General features: G+C 43.5%; 1 protein-coding gene across 19 annotated transcripts in view; it reads right to left on the bottom strand.

The window, feature by feature from the left end:
* Window positions 1–12,723: 12,723 nt before the first annotated feature.
* The window catches only part of PECAM1 (platelet and endothelial cell adhesion molecule 1), a 31,337-nt gene continuing 24,915 nt past the window's right edge, over window positions 12,724–19,145 (bottom strand). For 4 of the 19 annotated variants that reach the window (XM_088176736.1, XM_088176739.1, XM_088176742.1 and 1 more), the window contains 3 exons: window positions 18,921–18,943; window positions 16,796–16,835; window positions 12,724–14,272 (listed from right to left, as the gene is read on the bottom strand). In XM_088176736.1, the coding sequence (XP_088032862.1) occupies window positions 16,797–16,835; window positions 18,921–18,943 (62 nt within the window). In that variant the 3' untranslated portion in view covers window positions 12,724–14,272; window position 16,796. Of the gene's footprint in view, window positions 14,276–16,795; window positions 16,836–18,920; window positions 18,944–19,145 lie in introns of all 19 variants that reach the window. The other 15 variants (XM_014882731.2, XM_014882733.2, XM_014882735.2 and 12 more) reach the window with 5 other exon arrangements.

Genomic DNA, 19,145 nt, shown 5'->3' with positions numbered 1-19,145 from the left:
GGCCCGAGGGGCGGAACGGGGCGGGCCGGAGCGGGCCGGGCGGGGACGGAGAAAGGGGCAGGGACTGGGGGAGCCCCGGCAGCAGGAGCGGCCCTGTCTGCCCCTCGCTCGCTGCCGGTGTTTCGGCGGCCGGTGGTGGTGACGCTCAGAACGGCTGCCGGGGCACGGAGCTGCCCGGGCCCGCGGCCGCTCCCGGTTCCGGCCGCTCCCGGGCGTGTCGAGCCTCCCGGCCCCGTGCGAGCCGTCCCGATATTCCGCCGGTTGCAGGAACGCGGCGCTCGGTGCGGGTTTGTGTCACAGGCTCAGTGCAGGGCTCGCCGCTGACATCGCAGAGGGAGCGGCTGCGGCAGGAAGCGTGTGCGCGACCAGGCACACAGAAGCTGGTTGGTATCTAAACATTCAGAAACGGACAGAAATTTTCGGCTCCCTAACCGAGCAGGCACTTATCCCAGGAAACGTGCCCTGGCAGAGGTCATTTTATTTACCCTTCATGGTTCCCAATTTGCAGCACACAGAGAAAAAAAAAATTCTCTGTGTCAAAAGGTTGTTTTCTCAATAATGGTCTTATGCAATAAATTACAGCTTTTCTGTGCTTTTACCCTTTACTTAATTGCTCTTGCTTATGAAGGCAGTTAATGATGACATTACAGCATTACACCGGGTCAGACTGATGCTGGCCCAGGTTTCTTTAGTCAACCCTTGGGTTAATTTGGCTGTGCCAATTATATTCTCTTTAATAGTTTCAGTTTGAATTAAAACATAAAGAATCCTGCAAGATCTTTCAGACTCTATTTCATACCATCCTTTAAATTTATGACACTTAATGAGGAGATGGGACAAAATTTATTTACTAACCAACATTTAGTGGGATATGCGAGCAGAATTCAAATTACTCCAAACTAGCCATTGTGAAGAGCTAAGTATAAATTATTAATTTTTGAACAGTTTCCTATGTTACCTGCAGCTGTAGCTGTGCCGAGGTCTGGGGTGCTGTTGCACCAGGCACTGTACATAGTAGGGGTTGCAGTCTAGGTCAGAAGTAGGTGCAGGTAGCACTTCTCATTAAATGGCAGCAACAGTTCAATGCCTGTGGAAGTGAATTATTCACATGCATCTTTGAGTTCTGTTTTTAAAAGCCAGATTCCTGCATGTAATGGAAAACCAGAGTTACTGAGAGCAGCCAGCACCTGCCAAAATCTCCTCAGTAAGGAATGGCCTAAGCTCACCAAATGGATGGTCAGAGCCTTCAAGCTGTTGGATGTCCAAGCACTAAACTCAGTGTCTTAAGGCTCACAGCTGAATGAACTGAAGGAACCCAGCAAAAGACTGCATTGTGTGAGCATCACTGGAGCACCTCAGTTTAGTCTTTTTTTTTTTTTTTAATGAAAAAGACAACATTCTATTTGAAATACAGGTACAAATGTATTCATCTAGGATACATTTCTCTTCATGGCTCTACTTGTATACAGGAAGACCTTTGAATTCTCATACACAACCAATGTTAATGTTTCCAGAGTCTGGAGATAAGATAATGGTTGTTTCCTTAACAACAGGTTTTCCCTGCAGCAACAGAGCCTATGGCTGAAACTGTGGCTGATGGATTAGTTTTGGCTGTGTTAAACTATAATCAACTCATTGGAGTATCTGAAGCTTTTTTTGCCCTCTTTTTGCATGTAACTTAGGCAACACATGGACTAAAATTCCTGATCTCAAATATTTGTGCACCTGGAGTTAGGTCCTCAGCAGAGGCTTCTTCCATAGCATGGTACATGCTGAGCAAAGGCTGGAGGAAGCCACTGGGAAAAACTGGGCACAAGCTGTGTCTGACCAGGGTACCATGCTCTGGGCTTCATGGGAATCCTCTTCTAAAGGCAAGTCCCAGTCAGGTAGAAGAGCGAGATAAGAAAAAAATCTCAGAATATTTGAATCACTCAGTGCTGTAAGAGTAAATTCTTTTGTTCAATTATTTACCTTCTACCTATCCTACAAGAAGACAAGAGAATAAATTATTTTTTTTTTTAATATTTCAGTATCCCATGCATAAATACACCATCATTCTGAGAAATGGCAGACTGCAGGCTCTAGAAACAGGTATCTACAGTCAGGAGCTGCTTTTGAAAATAATTACTTTAATATTTTGGAATATGTGAAGGAGATATTTAAATGCCTTTAAAAGCAGTGCTTGAACAAGCTGTAAAATAACATTTAATAGATAACATTTCTCCCCCAGAGCTACTGTGAGGCTCAGTTCATTTCTTTATAATGCCCCCATCAGAATTTTAGAGCTCAGGGCAGTTTAAGGCCTCTACTTTTGTGAGAAAAGAACATTACATGAGCTTTAGGGTTCCACATGGTTTTCACAAATCCCATTGCTGTCAGATCCTGGGGAAGACCCAAGAGCTGCAGGACAGCCCTGCTTGCAATTTTATGCTGAGAAGCTTTAAGAGGAATGAGGCAGCAGCTGAGCCTGAACGTGTGAATCTTGGCAAAGACAGGTTTGTGTGTGAGAACAGCTTTACTCTTGGTTTGTTTGGTTGTTACCAGTGCAACGTTAAATGCAAGGGAAAGAGGCTTAGCACAGAAAAAACCCAAACAAGGCTCCAGCCCACCCAGCGTGTGCAGAGCCCAACAAGGACTGCCAATGCTGGGGCTTCCCAGCGCTTCAGCTGGCTCTGCCTGTGGGTATGGAGGGGAGTATGAACTTCCTGAAAGCCACATTCCTTCCACAGCACTCATGGGCCCATCCTCTGTTTGCCAAACACCCCAGTGAGAGTCGTCTCAGCACCTCCCAAATTCTTTCTCTGCCAGTGGCTTCACTGCTTCTTTGGATCTGAATTGTCTAACGTGCAAATTGCCCATCCTGTCCTCCACTCCATCGCTCCTCTCCACACTGATCCCAGCCCCTGGGCCTGGCTCCTTGCTGGCACAAAGGGGCACAGCCTGGTCATACCCTCCCCAGGGAGCCTCCCCAGACAGCTCCCCAAGCCTGGCTCCAACTCTGCTTCTCTATTTCTAAAATCCTACTGGGAAATCCTGGGCTCTTGTTGCTTCCTGTGCTAAAGCACATTATTCTGGGGTTTGGGTTTTTTAACTGCTGCTTCATTTTTAAAGCTGAGCTGAGGATAGATCACAGAATCATTAAGGGTTGGAGAAGACATCCAAGATTATTGAGTCCAACCTTTGACTGATCACCACCTCAGACCAGAGCATTCGTAACTCCTCAATTATAAAAGCAGGCAGGTCTCAAATCCAGTTGTAAAACAAAATATCTAAAAGAATGGTGGAGAGAAATAATATTTTAAAATTACAGGAATCTAGGCCTCGTTTGCCCTTGTGATCTTCCTATTTCCCTCTCTCTCTTTTTTTAAAATTTAAGGCTTTTAGACTGCCAAGTATCTATGGAGAAACAGCTCTATGCAACTGCTTACATCAAGTCCTTGCACTCAGATAAGACACATTTCCAGAGCCAGAGGAGGTTCCAACTTGCACCCCTCTCCAGCACAGCCTCTGGTGGCTGCCAGGAGCTCAGGTGGATTCACAGGACAGGCTAAAGCAAGGCCAGCAAGGTGTGCAGAGGCAGAGCCTGTCAAGGTGTGGTGGTGCTGCCAAGGTGACACCCAGAGGCAGAGCTGTTCCCAGGGAAGGTGCTTTGCAAGGCAGCCTGGGTCAGGCAGTTTCAGTGCTGGGAATTTGCACTGGTTTCTCTCAGAACATTCTGGATGGTTCTCACATGGGTTTGTTTCTCTCTGACACTGAATCCTGGCTGGGATAATGGCCAGAGCACACCTGCAGTGATGTCACCCATCACTGGGGAAGGGGCAAGTCCCTGGGCCACCCAGAATAGCCACGTGCCTGCTGCCAAAGTCACAGCAAGGTTGTATGAGCTGGTATCTGCATTTCAGTGTACCTGGCAAATGTACAAAACTCTAAAAGCCTGAAATCTGATCTGCACATGGTGGAGAAGTCAATACCCCTCCCTCCAGCGAGACCTTGGTGAGGTAGGATATTGTGGCTGAGTGCTGGAGCACTCCAGAGTGCAACTGTGGCAAAATCCAAAGCTGGGGGAAGTTGAGGGATACAGTGGCACTAAGGCTGCAGTTTGTCTGTTGTCTGTACAGGTATTGCACCACAAATCCTTGACTGTAATATCAGATGCTACAGACAATTTTCTGGTAATCAGGAAAAGCAAAGCGCAAAATAAACCAGTGTGTCCTGACCTTTCAGCTGCCAAATCATTCACCTATTTTAAATCTACAAGTAAATTTAGTTCTGACATTACAGAACAGCTGAAGATACATATTTAAATCAGGCACATACACTGCAAGTTTTCCACATACACAGGAGCCTTAACACCAGGCAGCAGCACCCTCCTGCTCCTGCCTGGACAGATGCTATGGTTCTTCACTGATGGGCCTAATTTAAATGGTTAGTTAAGAGAAAAGAGCATTGACTATAGAAATGAGCAGCAGCCTTTAGATTCACAAGTCCAAACTAACTGTCAGGCAGTCCATAATGTTTTTTGGGGGGCAGAAGGAGAACATGTGGTCAGACCATCTCTGGTGATTTTATTGCCCCTTGTCTTCACAGGGAAAGTCAGAAAAATTAATCTGAATTAATAACACCTGTGACTTGAAAGTTACACATGTGAGTTTTGTTACTCAGAGTTAAAGTGGCCTTCATTTGATTTAGCTTTCTTCATTTTCCAAGTAAAGTACACTAAATCAGATTAATGCCACTTAATTCTGAATATGAATATCTGCATAGGTCTTAATAGAATTTAAGTAATCTGCTTTAAAATATAATTAAGCTTAGGTTTCCTGAGTGTCCCCTTCAAGGAAAGACTCACATCAATAGACTTAATGGGAATTGTTCCTCGATTGTGCTGGCATGAGATCAAAACATCACTATCATAAAAATAGCCACATCTTGCTTAGATGTCTTTGTTCTGAGAGCATTAATACCTGGCCCAGAGCTGAATGCATACCTGCTGAAATGGAATCAGAAATGGCAGCATGAAGTGAACTCTTAGTTACAAAAGAGGGATAAAACACTGACTTTGGTTTCTCCAGCTGAGATGGAGAACAGGCTTAGGTGGTCAGGGTCATTTCCATGTTCTGAAGGTGTAAGCAATATGCATTGTTTTCATAAGACTGATATAATTTAGGCTGTTGTGCAGTTCTAGACAGTGTAATTTCAAACCAGAATGTTGCTAGAAACTTTCTCTACATGAACTTCATGGAGGTGTGAGGAACTGCTGTCTCTGTGACATTAATTTGTAACCTTCCACTGAGCAGTAGCATCCTCAGGGCCCATATCTGCCCATCATCTTTTTCCAGCTGAGCTTTGCTGGAGAGGCTGGGCTTGAACAATGAGAACATGAAGGTTCAGTCACACCCTGGAACAAACAAGAGCCCAGCTTTGAAAGCAAACACAGAATTGGTGTTTTCCCAGGTTAAAGAACTGCCTCTGACAGAGCACTCGGTGTCTGTCCAGTCATACAAAATGACCACAGCCAAGATTCAATCCTTCCCTGCTCTCCCTGCAGCCAACCACCAGTGGCAGCTCCATCCTGGCCCATTTCTCCAACAGATCCTGACCCAGCCTCCAAAGCCAAAAGTTCTCAGTGCCTCCACAACTGGATTCTTGTTCTGGACTTCACATTCTCCTTTATCACTTAAGGAGGAAGACCTCAGCACAGAGATATATTAAATAATATCTCACTATGCTAATTATTCAGGTGGCTAAATAAGGAAGCTGTGGTCCTTAGGGTATCTATTATAGGCAATGAAAAGGGACAGGTTGCAAACAGGACTCTCAGGCAGGACTGGAGAGCAGAGCAGCCTCTTAGCTCAGACATGCCAGGTAGGTGTCTCGTGAGGCACTGAGAATATCCTGCTCACCTTCCCTTGGTCATTTTCATGACCTGATGCATAATCCAGCCTCCAAACCTGCTCAGGTACCCTGACCCTTCTGTCCAGCTCCTGCAGCCATCCCCTATTGCCACTTTCTGCAAACAGCACCACACTGAACAGGGCAGCATCTGGCTCCATGTGACCTTGGGATTTTCTCAGAGTGCCATTAAATCTTTCAATTAAATATTGCTCAGTAATCTATCTAGCAACAATTCCTGAGTCAAAATTTCAAATGCTGATGGATAATGTAATATGTTTTCCACATAAATCCAATGAGATATACTAAGGAATCTGATATGTACATGCAGAGTCTGCACTGGAATAAAAAAGTAAACTAAACACGTCTAAGCTTTTAGAACATCAAATCCAGATTCCAGACAATATTAAAACCTTCCAGATTTGAGTGAGACTCACCAGTCAGTGCTGCCTTCCGCTGCATTTAGACAGAGAATTAATCTTGATATTCAAAGCCTTCCAAAACCTGCATGTTTTAAAAATAGCGAAATTTATTTCTCTTGAAGTATGGGCTTGTTACAGCTATTTAGGAACCTCTTACTGAAGTCAGATGGATCTTGAACCTCCCCTGGGGATGGTTTAGATGTCAGTGTTCATCCATTAACAGATTGGAAACTGTCCAGGGCAATATTGCGAGAAAACACACCATGTCCAGGATTTCTTCCGGTTTCTTCCTCTGTTAAACAAGACTCTCTGAGCAGTTCTCTACAAATAAATCCAAGGTGAAATATGATAAATAGGACAAGGAACGAGAAGAAATTCAAATGGGTATTATCAATTCATCCTGCTCATTGGTCAAAGGGGTATTTTTCTCTAGCCAGAAGGGGAGTATGGAGTAAAAACACTTGGGCAGTGAGAACCTCACCTTACCCCAATTCCATCACTTATTCCTGCTCCTTGTCACTGACAATAAGTGTGCAGAGTCTTCATCAGCACAATGCCCCATCCTGAGTGTGTAACCCCAATTGACACAGAGTTCAGGTAAAAGCTTATGAGACCTAAAGAGGTTTCATATTGCCTTTCACTGGATATTCTTTTGCATAAGAAACAACCAACTTCTCATACATAAGCAGGCAGCTGAAAGAGGACCAGCCACCCTAAGAAGGCAAAAGGGCAAATGTGGAGGAGAAGCTGGTGCATTCAAGGTTTCTGCCAGCTGGAAAATGGCTTGGAAGATGCAGGGAGGAGGGCAGTGCTTGGAGTGACAGGGAGCTCCCAGCTCCTACAGGAGCAGCCTTCTCTCCAAACCAGGTAGAACCAGACGAACCCTACAAGAACGACCTTGAGAATAAAAAAGTGCTTCTGGATAAGTGCTGGCTAAAAGGATTGAAATTGCATGCAGAGAAAGAGAATACTGTCTGATTCCTATGATTTTAGAGGAAACGGAATTTTGTACTTTCTTTGTAAATAAAAGGGCTGCATCAAAGTACCTGAGTGATCAATTTTCCCTGCTATTAGAAACAATCTGCTGGGCACAAAACCTTTTAAGTGCTTTGGTCAAAGACAGGACATAAAAGCTCCATTCATTTCCTCATGGAAAGGCAGCAACTGCATCCCTTTGACTGCAAGTGCACAGAGCTTGAAAAGCATGAAGGGGACATGTGCTGGGGACAAGATGATGCTGGCACTCCTCTGCCCTCAGCCTCATCTTTCACTGACAGAAGTGCAAAGCAGGTGTAGAGCAGCTTTGTGATTTGTGCTTTGTAAAAAGCACCAAGTGATTTTGGACCAGTGAAATGACTGCAGAAGACACAGCAATGAGGAGCACACAGCCCTCTCCATGTTTGTATGCAATGAAGAAAACACAGATGTGACGTTTGTCAGCAGTCAGTACACTCATTAGTGTGTCAGAGATAATAACTCTTACATATGAAAATCTGACCTACATATGCTACAAAAGAGGAAAAGGCAACAATTTTCTTAAGTCTCTATTAGACTGTTAATGATTATAAGCTGAAAAACTAGACCATAATGCAGGAAACTTGTAATTAAAAAGCATCAATTATCATTTTCTTCTTGCAGGGCACATTAGTCAGGTTTGCTTTCCACAGTCCCCTTAGGAATACAGATAGACATGTAGGGCTGTGTGATTCATTCTGGAACAGTCAGAGAGGAAGCAACTCAGTGGGAAAATATCAGCTTCAAGGGAAAAAAAAAAAAAGGAAAAGGAAATGATAGTTGAAGGCACCCCTTTCAGTGTTTCTTGTTTGACAAAAGCACAGGTGTGTATCAGGTTGTTTCTAACAGACCAGCCCCTACCTCCCTCCAGCCATGACTAAACTGAATTTTTGCAGTGTACACAATGTTCTGAGGCTCCAGGGCTGAGCCAGCTAATACCTTCAGTCATGCTGAACATACCATCCTCCTGCAGAGATCAACTGGGCCCCGAGCTCCCGGGAGAAACGTGAATTTCTCTTCAGAGGGCTGCAAATTTCCCCTCTCTCCTGCCTGAAGGTCTCTGACTCCCAGCCAGGGGGGTCAGATCATCTGGAGGCTGTTACAGACTCAGCATTCACAGGTGGAACCAGTTTTTCAACAGTGCCAATGTGTACTGTAAGCCCCTTTAGAGTGGTTCTTGCAGCCCTGAGGAAGTGCCTAGAAAATGTGATCCATCACTTTGTGTGCAAGGACTGCATTCAGACACCCTTGACTTTCTGTTTCCAGCTCTGCCATGGATCACACTGCAGAATCACAGCTCACCTCCAGCCTCCTCTGAGCTTCTGCCTCCTAACAGCTACTGCATCTCTCAGCATTCCTAATAAGAATGCTCTTTAAAACTCCTGTTCCTTTAATCAGCATGAAGTTGAAACAAAAATATTTAAAAACCTCAAACAGTAATAAAATAAAACCTAAGCTTTGAGACTGTGAGATTTTCATCATGCTTTAAATAATTTAAAATTATTCAAAAGCAATCTATATTTCCTATTGACAAGCTCATGTTAATTTAATAACCTGTGTGGCTGTAATTTTCATTAATTGACTTATACTCTGACCACATCTTAATAGACTTGACAATTTTTTCTCCTATTACAGTCTCACAGGCTGTTATCAAGCAGGGATGCCAAGTTCACCCCTTCCAGTAATACCATGATTCAGCCCACTTAAGACAAAGCTCTCATCTTTGTCCTATCTTTTTCAATTTCTCTGTCCCCTCTGCTCCTGGGACACGCCAGCAGCCCTCTTTATCCCTGCCTTGGAAGCACTTCTTCCCACACAAGGCAGAGTTTCCTAAGCTGGTTGGAGCTTGAACCACTCCAGAAGGTCCCACTGTGAGCCAGGCTGGGAGGGTGGTGAGAGCCCCAGGAGCTCAGGAGTTTGGCTCAGGTCAGTTCCATTAGAACAGCACTCACTCAGGGCTCTGAGAAACACAAGTTCTCAGGAAAGACTCTTCTGCCCTTGTAGTGCTGTCTCATTGATTTTCAAAGTGAAATTGTGTCAGTCACAGTGGAGACTTGGCTCTGTGTGTAGTTAAATGAATAAACAACAAGGCAGTGCAGAGGAGTTAAAGCCAAGCTGTCCCCACGCAGAGCTGACAGTGCCATGTGGAAACAGGTGATTTCAGCAGTCATAGCTCCTCTGCAAGCACTCAGCAGGGCTTGGATTATGGCAGCTGAATAACAGTGAAATAGGATGTTTTCTTTTGGAGCACACATTCCCAGGCTGGTGCATCACATGGGCCCCTTGGTGCCTCAGGACTCCACATCCCCATCCAGGACTGACACACTGGGAGCAGCAGAAACCTGGCTCACTGGTGCCATTACCTGCAACTGGGCTTTTTGTTAACATATATATTTTCTGCTTCTCCTAGTGGTCACCTGACAACGATAAACACAGGAATGTTTGGGACAAGCCACCTGCAGAGCACTGATTCTGTCACAGCATGTTGCCCAGAGCAGCACCCACACCACGAAGTGTGGAGCTGTTAAGGTAACTGGACTGATGGGTTGTTTCTTCCAAACCTTCCACAGTCTGCAGGATTTCTCTGCACCAGCCCTGCTCATTCCCCTCTGTCTTTCCTTTCATCTTCTCTTAATTTTCTTTCTTCGCTGTAATGAGCCTTCATGCCAAGATCTCCTTTTATCTCCTCAATAAAACATTAAAACAAAAAGACAACTAGAGAAAAATCAGGGCAGTAGCCAGAGGACAATGTACTGTCACACTGGTCACTTCTGGTTTTTGTCCAGTGAAAATATTGTTATTTTTTTTATCATTGCCTCAAAGGAGATCCTGATTTCATCTCCTACTCTTACACTTTCAGGATTACACAGAATTATATTGCTAATCTATCCATTTCAGAGGCAGAATCCATCTTTACTATGACAAACCGTTTAGTTGTGGAATTTCTCCTCAAACAATACCTGTTGGATCTGAATTTCTCTTAACCATGGGAATGTGGTCCAAACAGTCTGAGGTCCATTTCTAACAATCACCATCAGAGCTTTTCACACAGTCCAGATCCAGGCTGATGGGGGCATAGCCTGAGAGCCTTTGCAGTGACAGCTTTGTCCTTTGTGCTCAATCTTTCATTTCAGCTTCATGCTGCTGTTCTGCCATCAGACTTTGCAGTGACTCCCTCCCCGAGGAAACTGTGATTTCTTTTGCTATTACATTTAAAATTTAACTACAGTGATTATTTCCTGCAATGGTGAGAATTTTTTCAGGCTTCCCACTCAGCATGTTTGTGGCTGGTGAGAAAATAAATTACCAATATAAATATAAATGCTCACATTTAACTGAAACCTCCCATGCAAGCTACATTCTCGTGACTGCTCAACTCTAATGGGAGCACTTGTTATTTACAGTGGAACATTTCTTAGTATGAAGGCAATAAGCCCTACTTTTTGTGATTCCTTAGATATGTCAAATTGCTTATTACTTCCCAAATAACTGCAGAAGTGATGTTTATTCTGCTTTCACCTATTCAGAAAGGCCTTGAAATTCTAAACAACAAAATGTGCTAGCATTTTAAATCTGTACTGATACTTTATTGCATTCAGTTTGATTTCTAGTTTAATTGGTGTGGGTTTTTTTTCTATTTGATACCTCTGTTTTCCTCAAATTTGTTGCTTTTCCCTGTGCCTGCCCTCTCCTTGCACGAGATGGGCTGTACTCAGTTTGAGTGTCACCTCCCCTGCTCCCAAAAGCTGGGACTCAAGACAACTCAGTGATGAACTGCAGCACAAAGAACTTGAACCGAACCAAGCTCACAAAGCAGCAGGTGGAACAACACCGCAGAAAAGTAAATAAATGCTGAGGCTTATCAGGAACTGCTCAAAGCCCAGCATTCACAAACAATTCATTACCCCAGGGGAGAGGGCCACGACGGGCAGGTTTCCACTGCATTTAGGACACTTTTCTCTAAGAGTGGCGGAGGCCGGGAAGAGGCGGGCGAGCGATTTAGGAACAAAAAATTCCCGCGGCTCCGTTTGTTGTTGGATGGGAAAGAGCCGGGACGGAGCCGGCCCGGGGCTGTCCCCTGCAGTGCCCCCGCTGCCCAGCAGGGGGCAGCGCGGCACCGCCCGGCCCGGGACCCCGCGGGACGCGCACGGGCCTGGCCTTCAATTCCCATTAAATCCCCGTTAAATTCGCGTTAAATTCGCGTCAAATTCGCGTCAAATTCGCGTTACACCGGGAAACAGGCGCTATACAGGGAAACAGGCGCTATACAGGGAAACTCGCGTTATACCGGGAAACTCGCGGTATACCGGGAAACTCGCGGTACAGCGGGAAACAGGCGGTGCCGCTTGGCTGCGAATGGAAAAGGAAAGCAACCATGCAGAGGAGGGGCCTTGGTCCAGGCATTTCTGTGTGTCACCTCTGCTCTGCAACAGGAGAAATATTCCGAATTTATCTCACCTGGGGGTGGGTAAGGCTCTTCCCGGACAAGCTGAGTGGAAGCAGGGGAACTGCTCAGATAGGGAATGGCACAAGGGATCCGGGCATGTGCCATCCCTTTACTCTGCTCAGAAAGTAAATTTTCTTTTAAAATTTAATTAATTTAATCTTAATTAAAACCTACTTTTCTATTTGCTGAGCTCAACTTGGTGGCAACACAGACATCTCTTTTCTGTCGTTGTTGTTTTCAATAATGTATTGTTTGAGCTCCAATCTGAGCTTTGATTTGTTCAGTAACAGATTCAAGACTTATTTCACAAATATTTCCAATGGGATCGTGTTTGGCACATGCTTATATCAGAACTCCATGTGTAGTTGTTTACTCATGGGCCCATTTACCTCATCTTCACTGGTGACCTCTGCTGATTATTGTGCCTCATTCTGAAATAGTTTTGTTATCTGCAAGACAAAACAGAAGAGCTCAAAGCAGTGCACAGCACTCTGAGAAATGGGCAGTTCACACGTTTCAATAATGCAAACAACTTGCCTTAGATAACAAAATCCAAAATAATTTAGAATTATTCCAGAGACAAGCTAAAAGCCAGCAATGAATTCTTCCACTGCTGCTCCATCATGCCCAGATGATATTCTGAAGCTTTCCAAACCCAGTGTTTGCCCAGGCTTTGCCAAAGGCTGGGAAGGGTCTGTGGGGGAACTTTTACCTTTGTAATTTAGTAAAAGACTTATGTGAATGCAAGCACTCTCCCACTCAGTTCTTAAAGCAATGTAGTGCATTTACCTGAATGAAATGGGTTCCTGACTCCAGATCTAAGAGCCTGGAATCTGTTGCAGAGAGGACATCTTCCAAATGACAATCCACACAATGGATCTGTGGCTCCTCATGAATAGAAAACTTCACAGGCATTCATTGCAATATGAATGTGCAAGATCCAGTGCAAAGTTCAATTCAGAGTTTTCTTTATTAAAATACCTTTTCACATTTCTTATACTAATGCATTTGCATGGACACTCATGGGATGCTGAAAGAACATTTGTCAACAGAAGAGAGCTATGAAGTCAGTCAGTTGTGACAGGCTCATGATACAAACAACATTTGCACAGGGAACAATAAATTAGAGATATTAATCAGTACTGGAGCTTCAAATTTTAAACATTCCGAATGGAGGATATAAACCCCTTTTGTGTTTCTTGCTGGTTTTGCACCTTTGATGCAATGCTTAAAGCAGTAATTATATATATATACATACAAAAACTCATTGCCTCTTTTTCACTATTTTATAATTGAAATGAGGACTTCCTTACCTGTAGCCCAGATGTTGTAGGAATTTAATTTGCAGTAAGAAAAAGAGAACAACTGCAATGTCAAAGGCCAGCTGGTTAAGGGGTTGGGGACAGTATTTTTTCTCCTTTGTTCTGTGTTCTTTTTTTTAAACTAATGCAGCCGAGATAAACATGGGCTGCAGGATTAGATCTGTGTCCAAACTAGATCTGTATTAGTGGTTTATCATACTATAGAGAAAAAGGATAGGTATGGAATTCCATACTGGACAAACTGGGCACAAGTACAACTTCTAGTCTCTCCTAAAATCAAAGGAATAAAGATTGTACATAACAGGATTTTCAGGTACAGAGTCACTGACCTGGGTGTGTTATATCCACCCAATGAAGACTTACCATAGAATCATCCAAAATAATTGTGATGGACAATCATTTCTTGAAGAACCATCTCACCAAATTAACCAACAAACATCAGAACTTTTAAAGGGGAAAGACTATTTAGCAAAGAATAAAGACAGTTTGTGCCTCTAATAGAAGCACTCGAATCTCTGAACAGTTATTCAAGTTTTTAGGGAGCCCAGAGCTCACTCTTCCCTCAGGCCCTCCCTGCAGTGTCACATCCCTGTGGGTTATAACTGAGCTGGCTCCAAGCCTGGTAGCAGTCCAGCTGCTGCAGCACAGGGAGCTCAGCACAAGCTGCAAGATCATGTCAAGGTTCATCCAAGGCTGGCCAGGCTGTGCTGAGCTCTGTTCTGCCACAGTGGTGGCACTGATAACCAACTTAGCGAGTTTAAAGCAAGCTTAGATATTTCTGTGTCCTACTGGTATCACAGTAGTTGCTGCATTATAGAAATGTACTTCCTCAGCTGTAGCTCCCCCTTTGTTTCCTTAGAGCATGATGAATTGGAGGCAAAAAAGGCAAAATTGCATTAGCGGGAAAAATCACAGATGAGAACCTGGCTCAGTGGTTTCTAGAGCCACTTTCCTATGAGAATTTTTATTTGTAATTTTTTTCCATTAAATGCTTTAGGAACATCTCTATTGTTTCTCCTAAGGAAATAAACTTTGAAAAGACGAGTCTGGCAAACTCATAAATAACTGCTGCAAAGCCCTTGAAATACTTGCAACATCTTCCATCTTGGCTTGTTTTCTTCTCCCAGCTGATCTTTGAGGTGACTGTTCTAGGTAGCATCAGGATGCCCATATATTCTCTGCTGACAAAAAGAACAAAAGAGGAAAAAAACCAAGGTGTGAGTGTAACTGTGTCCCTACCCTCTGTCCTGTAACATATCCCTTAGAACCCTCCACAATGAGCTAATAAATTCTCACTGTTCTCTGAGGAGGTGCTGGTGTTACCTTCATCAGAGAGGAAAAGAAATAAGACAGTGGGAGATTTAGAGTAACAATTACAACCTAGACCCAAAAGCTGGTAATCACCAACATCTGTAAGTGCGTGCTTACTGATACAGGTTGGATTTTTAAGGGAACTGCTGGCACTTAACACACCTGGAAATCAGTCCCTTATTTACTAGGAGATGTTCAGCTGCCAAAGTCAGACCCAGCATCAGTCCCAGGAGAATGAGAACCTTTCCCTAAGGACTGGTTTCTCACAGGGAGCAATGCAGCATCTGACTTCTGGACACTGTGTTCCTGCAAGAGCTGTGCCAGGGGTTATCTCCAGCACCCAGCAGGGGCTGAGTCCTGGCACTGGCAAGCACAGAGGGCAGACAGAGCAGTCCTCTACACCAGGCAATGGGAATGGGCACAGAGAGAGCCCAAACTTCATTGTTTTTACATTATATGACAGAAATAATTCTGTCCACTGGGGATTCACAACTGTCAAGTCTTTCCTGACATCAGTTGCCAAAGTAAGTCTCCCTCCAACAATTTCTGCTCAGGGTACATGGTGGCCTCTAACCTAACAGTTCAGTCTGTCAGCACCGAGGCGCCTCGTTCCTTTTGTGGACTTACCCCAAAGGATTTGCCCCATGAGTCAGAGGAATTCCTGGTTTATAATTCGGTGTTTATTTCAGAGTATCACCTTGTTTTTCATATCCTGACTGCCTGAAATCCCCCCCCAGTTTTAACTGGACACATCCTTCATCTTCCTTTCCTGTCTGAAACTATTGTGCCATGTTACTGTGCACAGTTAAACACAGGCCAGGTCCCCCTTTGGAGCTGGCAATGTGAATTCCTTCAACACTGAGAAAATACTTTTGGGATCACCTGAGTAAGATGAGAAAGTAACTGAATAACACCTAGAAATTCCTCCAAAGAGATGTAAATGGTACAGGTTTCTGTCTCAGAGGGCACATGCTGAGGTTAGACAAATAGGCAGCTAAAAGTACACAATGTCCTCATGTACTGCCAGTCCTCCTGAACCCCTAGGACAGAACCAAACAAACAAATACACAAACACGTCTAGGAGGTAGCAGGAGAGGAGATATGAAGTCAGAACATACTGCTGAGGTAAATTTGACACAATACCAATTAGTGTTTGGCGAAGTGGCTATCTCATTGTCAAGATATTTCCTTCAATATGTTTTCAGAAACTGGGACCATTAAATAACTTAGAAAGATTGCCAGCTCTGATTTCAGGAAGGAAACCTCCTCCCAGTTCCTCTCTAAGTAATTCATTTCTTTTGCAAATACTTCCTATGGATTGCATTTAAGATACAAGTTTCTGAAACAGAGGAGATGGAGGGAAGCAACCCCTGACATAAAACTTCAGGTTCCTTTCTAAAGGAAACCTAAAGTTTTGGACCTAAAAATCCAAGACATTCAGGTTCAAGGTACTCTGGACTGCAAATCAGTCACAACATGTACTGCAGCTGAGCTTTTATATAGTTCAAGTTATTCAAACTTTGACTGATTATTTTTCTAATGCGTCACCTTTCTTGACATAATACCAACAATTTCAACGCTCCTGTGTCAGTACACAGTGCTTACTAAAAGCCTGAACTCAATTTTGTGATGGTCTCTCAGTGAAGAAGCAGCAAAGTTCCTACATTTTCCTGTTGGATTATATTTATTCTAACAGAAACTGCACAAAAGCAGGACTAGCAACCACTAAAATTATTTGCTATATCTTTCTTCCCCACAGTGCAGTTTTCTGTTCTGTCTGTGACATCTGGGAGAGCAATGCAGAACTGAATGTTAACAGATTTTATCTGAGCAGTGGAATGCACGTTATTGAAATGTAGGGAGCTAAAAGGACAACGGGATCTGATGAGTCTCCACCACCATTACAGAAATAAAAAGGCTGTGTATCCTCCCTGAAAACAGAGGTCTTAGCAAAATACTCCTCTCTGCTCTGGTCCCTTTGTCTCACACTTCTGGAACATCTATTACTTCCTAAACAGAGCCGAATTCTACAAGTTTTCTGATGGGCCACTCGAGCCAAGTGATCCATCTGGCATTCCCTGTGATTCAGATGCCAGCTGACCAGCCAGGCTCCTGAAGGCTCCTTTCCACTCACAAATAAGAGAGCAGCAGATCAAATGCAATTTCATCTCTGAGCCAAACCCTTAATTTGGTTATCAAGAAGCAGAACAGCTGGGAGGAAGTTTAAGCCACTTGATCACTTTATAAGGAGCATTTTCCTTTTCATGAGTAGGATCAACAACTCCTCATTTGGACCAAATCTCTGAGATTCATCACAGTTAAGCATGTGTGAAAATGAGATACTGGAAAAAAAAAAAAACCAGTTGCAAGAAAATTATGATAAAAAGCACCTTAGTAGCTCCCTGCCTCTTCTGTGTTCATCTGTGTGGCCTGTAAAGAGGCAAATAGAGGGAAAGGAAAATCTATGAAGAAATTCTGTCCAGTCCAATTTTAGGTCACTTATTTGGAGAGGGAGGTGCTGCTTTTGTCACAGGCTTTATCAGGAACAGAAGTGGGAATTTAAGAAGCAGAAGACAAAGCTCTGTTCTTTTGCTATGTCCTTTAAAGCACTAATAATTTTTTTAATAGAATAGTTACTATGTTAATACATGAACAGTATACCTAAGGAGGGGACAGTGTCTCAGACATGATCTGAACAAGGCAGCTTCTAGGAAAAGTCAAGCAAGATGCAAGTGACTTTGCTCTGGGGTATTTCTGAAAATGAGATTAGTTTTACAGAATAACTACTTTTATTACCCTTCTACTGCTAACATGAGAGTAATAAAAGAAACACAAAGAAAACACTGCCCTCAGCTGACACTTTTTTTCCTTGACTCTGACATTACTTCATAGATTGTCTGGTTTAGCAAGCTTTAATAGCTCAATTAATTATGAAAATGATTTGCACAGGGTGGTCAGTTTATTTTCACTGACTTTTTATTATACTTCCATGGAAAGATATTTTACTCACTTTTGGCCACAGGAAAAACAAAAAACATCTTCATGTCCATTAGAAATTATGTAGGCTGTGAAAAAACCAACAAAACCTCCTCCCTGAGCTTACACCTCCTATCTGTCACAGCCACCCTTGACTATTTCTTCTTTTGTGTTGGACAGGGACAAACTTTCTTCTGCATGACTCTCCAAGGAATGTCTGGTATAACCCAGGAGAGGGTTCAGCTCAACATATTTTTAGAAAACTGAGAGCAAAGAATAAAAACAAACCTTTAAACTAAGAGAGACAATGACACTATAAACTCTCCTGGCCTGTGTTAATATGAGTCTGTTTATTGTAACACAATCTGTGACCTTCAGTGCACTGCCCAGTGTCTGTAAATAATACAATGGGCTGCCTGTGTATCCCATGGGGATGGGAGTGCTGATGGAGCCTTTCAAAATCTCAAATGGATGCCATAAGCTGGCGTAGAGTGTGCTATTGTGATTCTTATTTATGAGTCTCCCCTTTTTTTCTTTTTAAGTACAAGCCCCAACGTCACAAAGTGTGTGGCAGAAAAAACAACAGTCTGCTTAGTCTGAGTTGGATTTGATAGCATATCTGACATTCATGAAAGTACTCCTGAAATGTGAGTTCCCTGCCTCTCAGATCTCCTGAGAGCAGAGTAACAGCTCATTCAACATATTTCTGCCATTTAAAAAAATTCCATATTTTGTCACTGGCTTCTTAGCACTATGAAGTTCTTCACCATCTACAGAACCTTCACAAAACTCCCCATTTTTGGCTGAGATTCTCCATATATGGATAGTACTATAGCTGTACCCAGCTATGACCCAGCTTTGTACTCTGCAATAAAAACTGTTTGCCTTCAAAATTTCTTACAAGGCCTCAGATTACTGCCAGCCCTTGGAGTCATCCTACCTGCTCTACCAGTGGATGGAAACAAACCCACACAGTGACTAGAAGGAACTTCTGCAAGTTTGGCTGATCACCATCCCTGCTTGGTTCAGCTGCTCACCTGTGTGGGCACTGCAGTCACAGGATGTGTGTGTGAACAAGCACATCCCAAGCACATTCACTGCACAGCCTGGGGACTGACAGATGGGGCTGGAAGAGCAGCTCTGTCCCCAGTGATGCATTCACCAGGTGAGCAGTTTTCCTGTGCCAATCTCCTGTGCCTCCACTGCCATCCCTCACCTTGTGCCATCCTGCCAGCCTTTGTGGCACAGACCCAAAGCTGTGCAGGTGCTCGACACAAACTCCTGGGAGATTTTTATCTGTGCACCAGCAACTCCAAACTCCAGCCCCTTCCACAGACTCCTAAAACTGACCATTCTATAAACAGAGGATTGAAAGCCTGATCTATAAAAATATGTACAAAGGGATTGTCCCTTATCTGTCCTGCAAAGGTCCCAAGCAACAAATAAACCACATCAATATTTGAACACCATCTCACCAGATGCACAATCATCTCAACCCACGTCACTATATTTAACTGCTTGCATAAAATGTATACTTACAGAATGCCTGTTTTCCATAGAATCTGCAAAATAAAATACAATGTATAAATTATGAAATGGCACCTTGGAGAGTGACCAGCTTTATGCCTCAGAAAATACAGGTGTAGGTACTTCAGCCTCTTTGTTCACTTTGCAATGATGTAAAATTCCTACCTACAACTAAGGTTAAAGCTTTTTTAAGGAGTATCCAAGTTCTTGTTTAATCCATGTACAGGGGTGAGACCA

The sequence above is a fragment of the Sturnus vulgaris genome, chromosome 20, assembly GCF_052056855.1.
Source record: "Sturnus vulgaris isolate bStuVul1 chromosome 20, bStuVul1.hap1, whole genome shotgun sequence".
NCBI classification, from domain to species: domain Eukaryota; kingdom Metazoa; phylum Chordata; class Aves; order Passeriformes; family Sturnidae; genus Sturnus; species Sturnus vulgaris.
The sequence above is the reverse complement of the archived record's forward strand: the minus strand, read 5'-3'. Positions and strand labels throughout refer to the sequence as shown.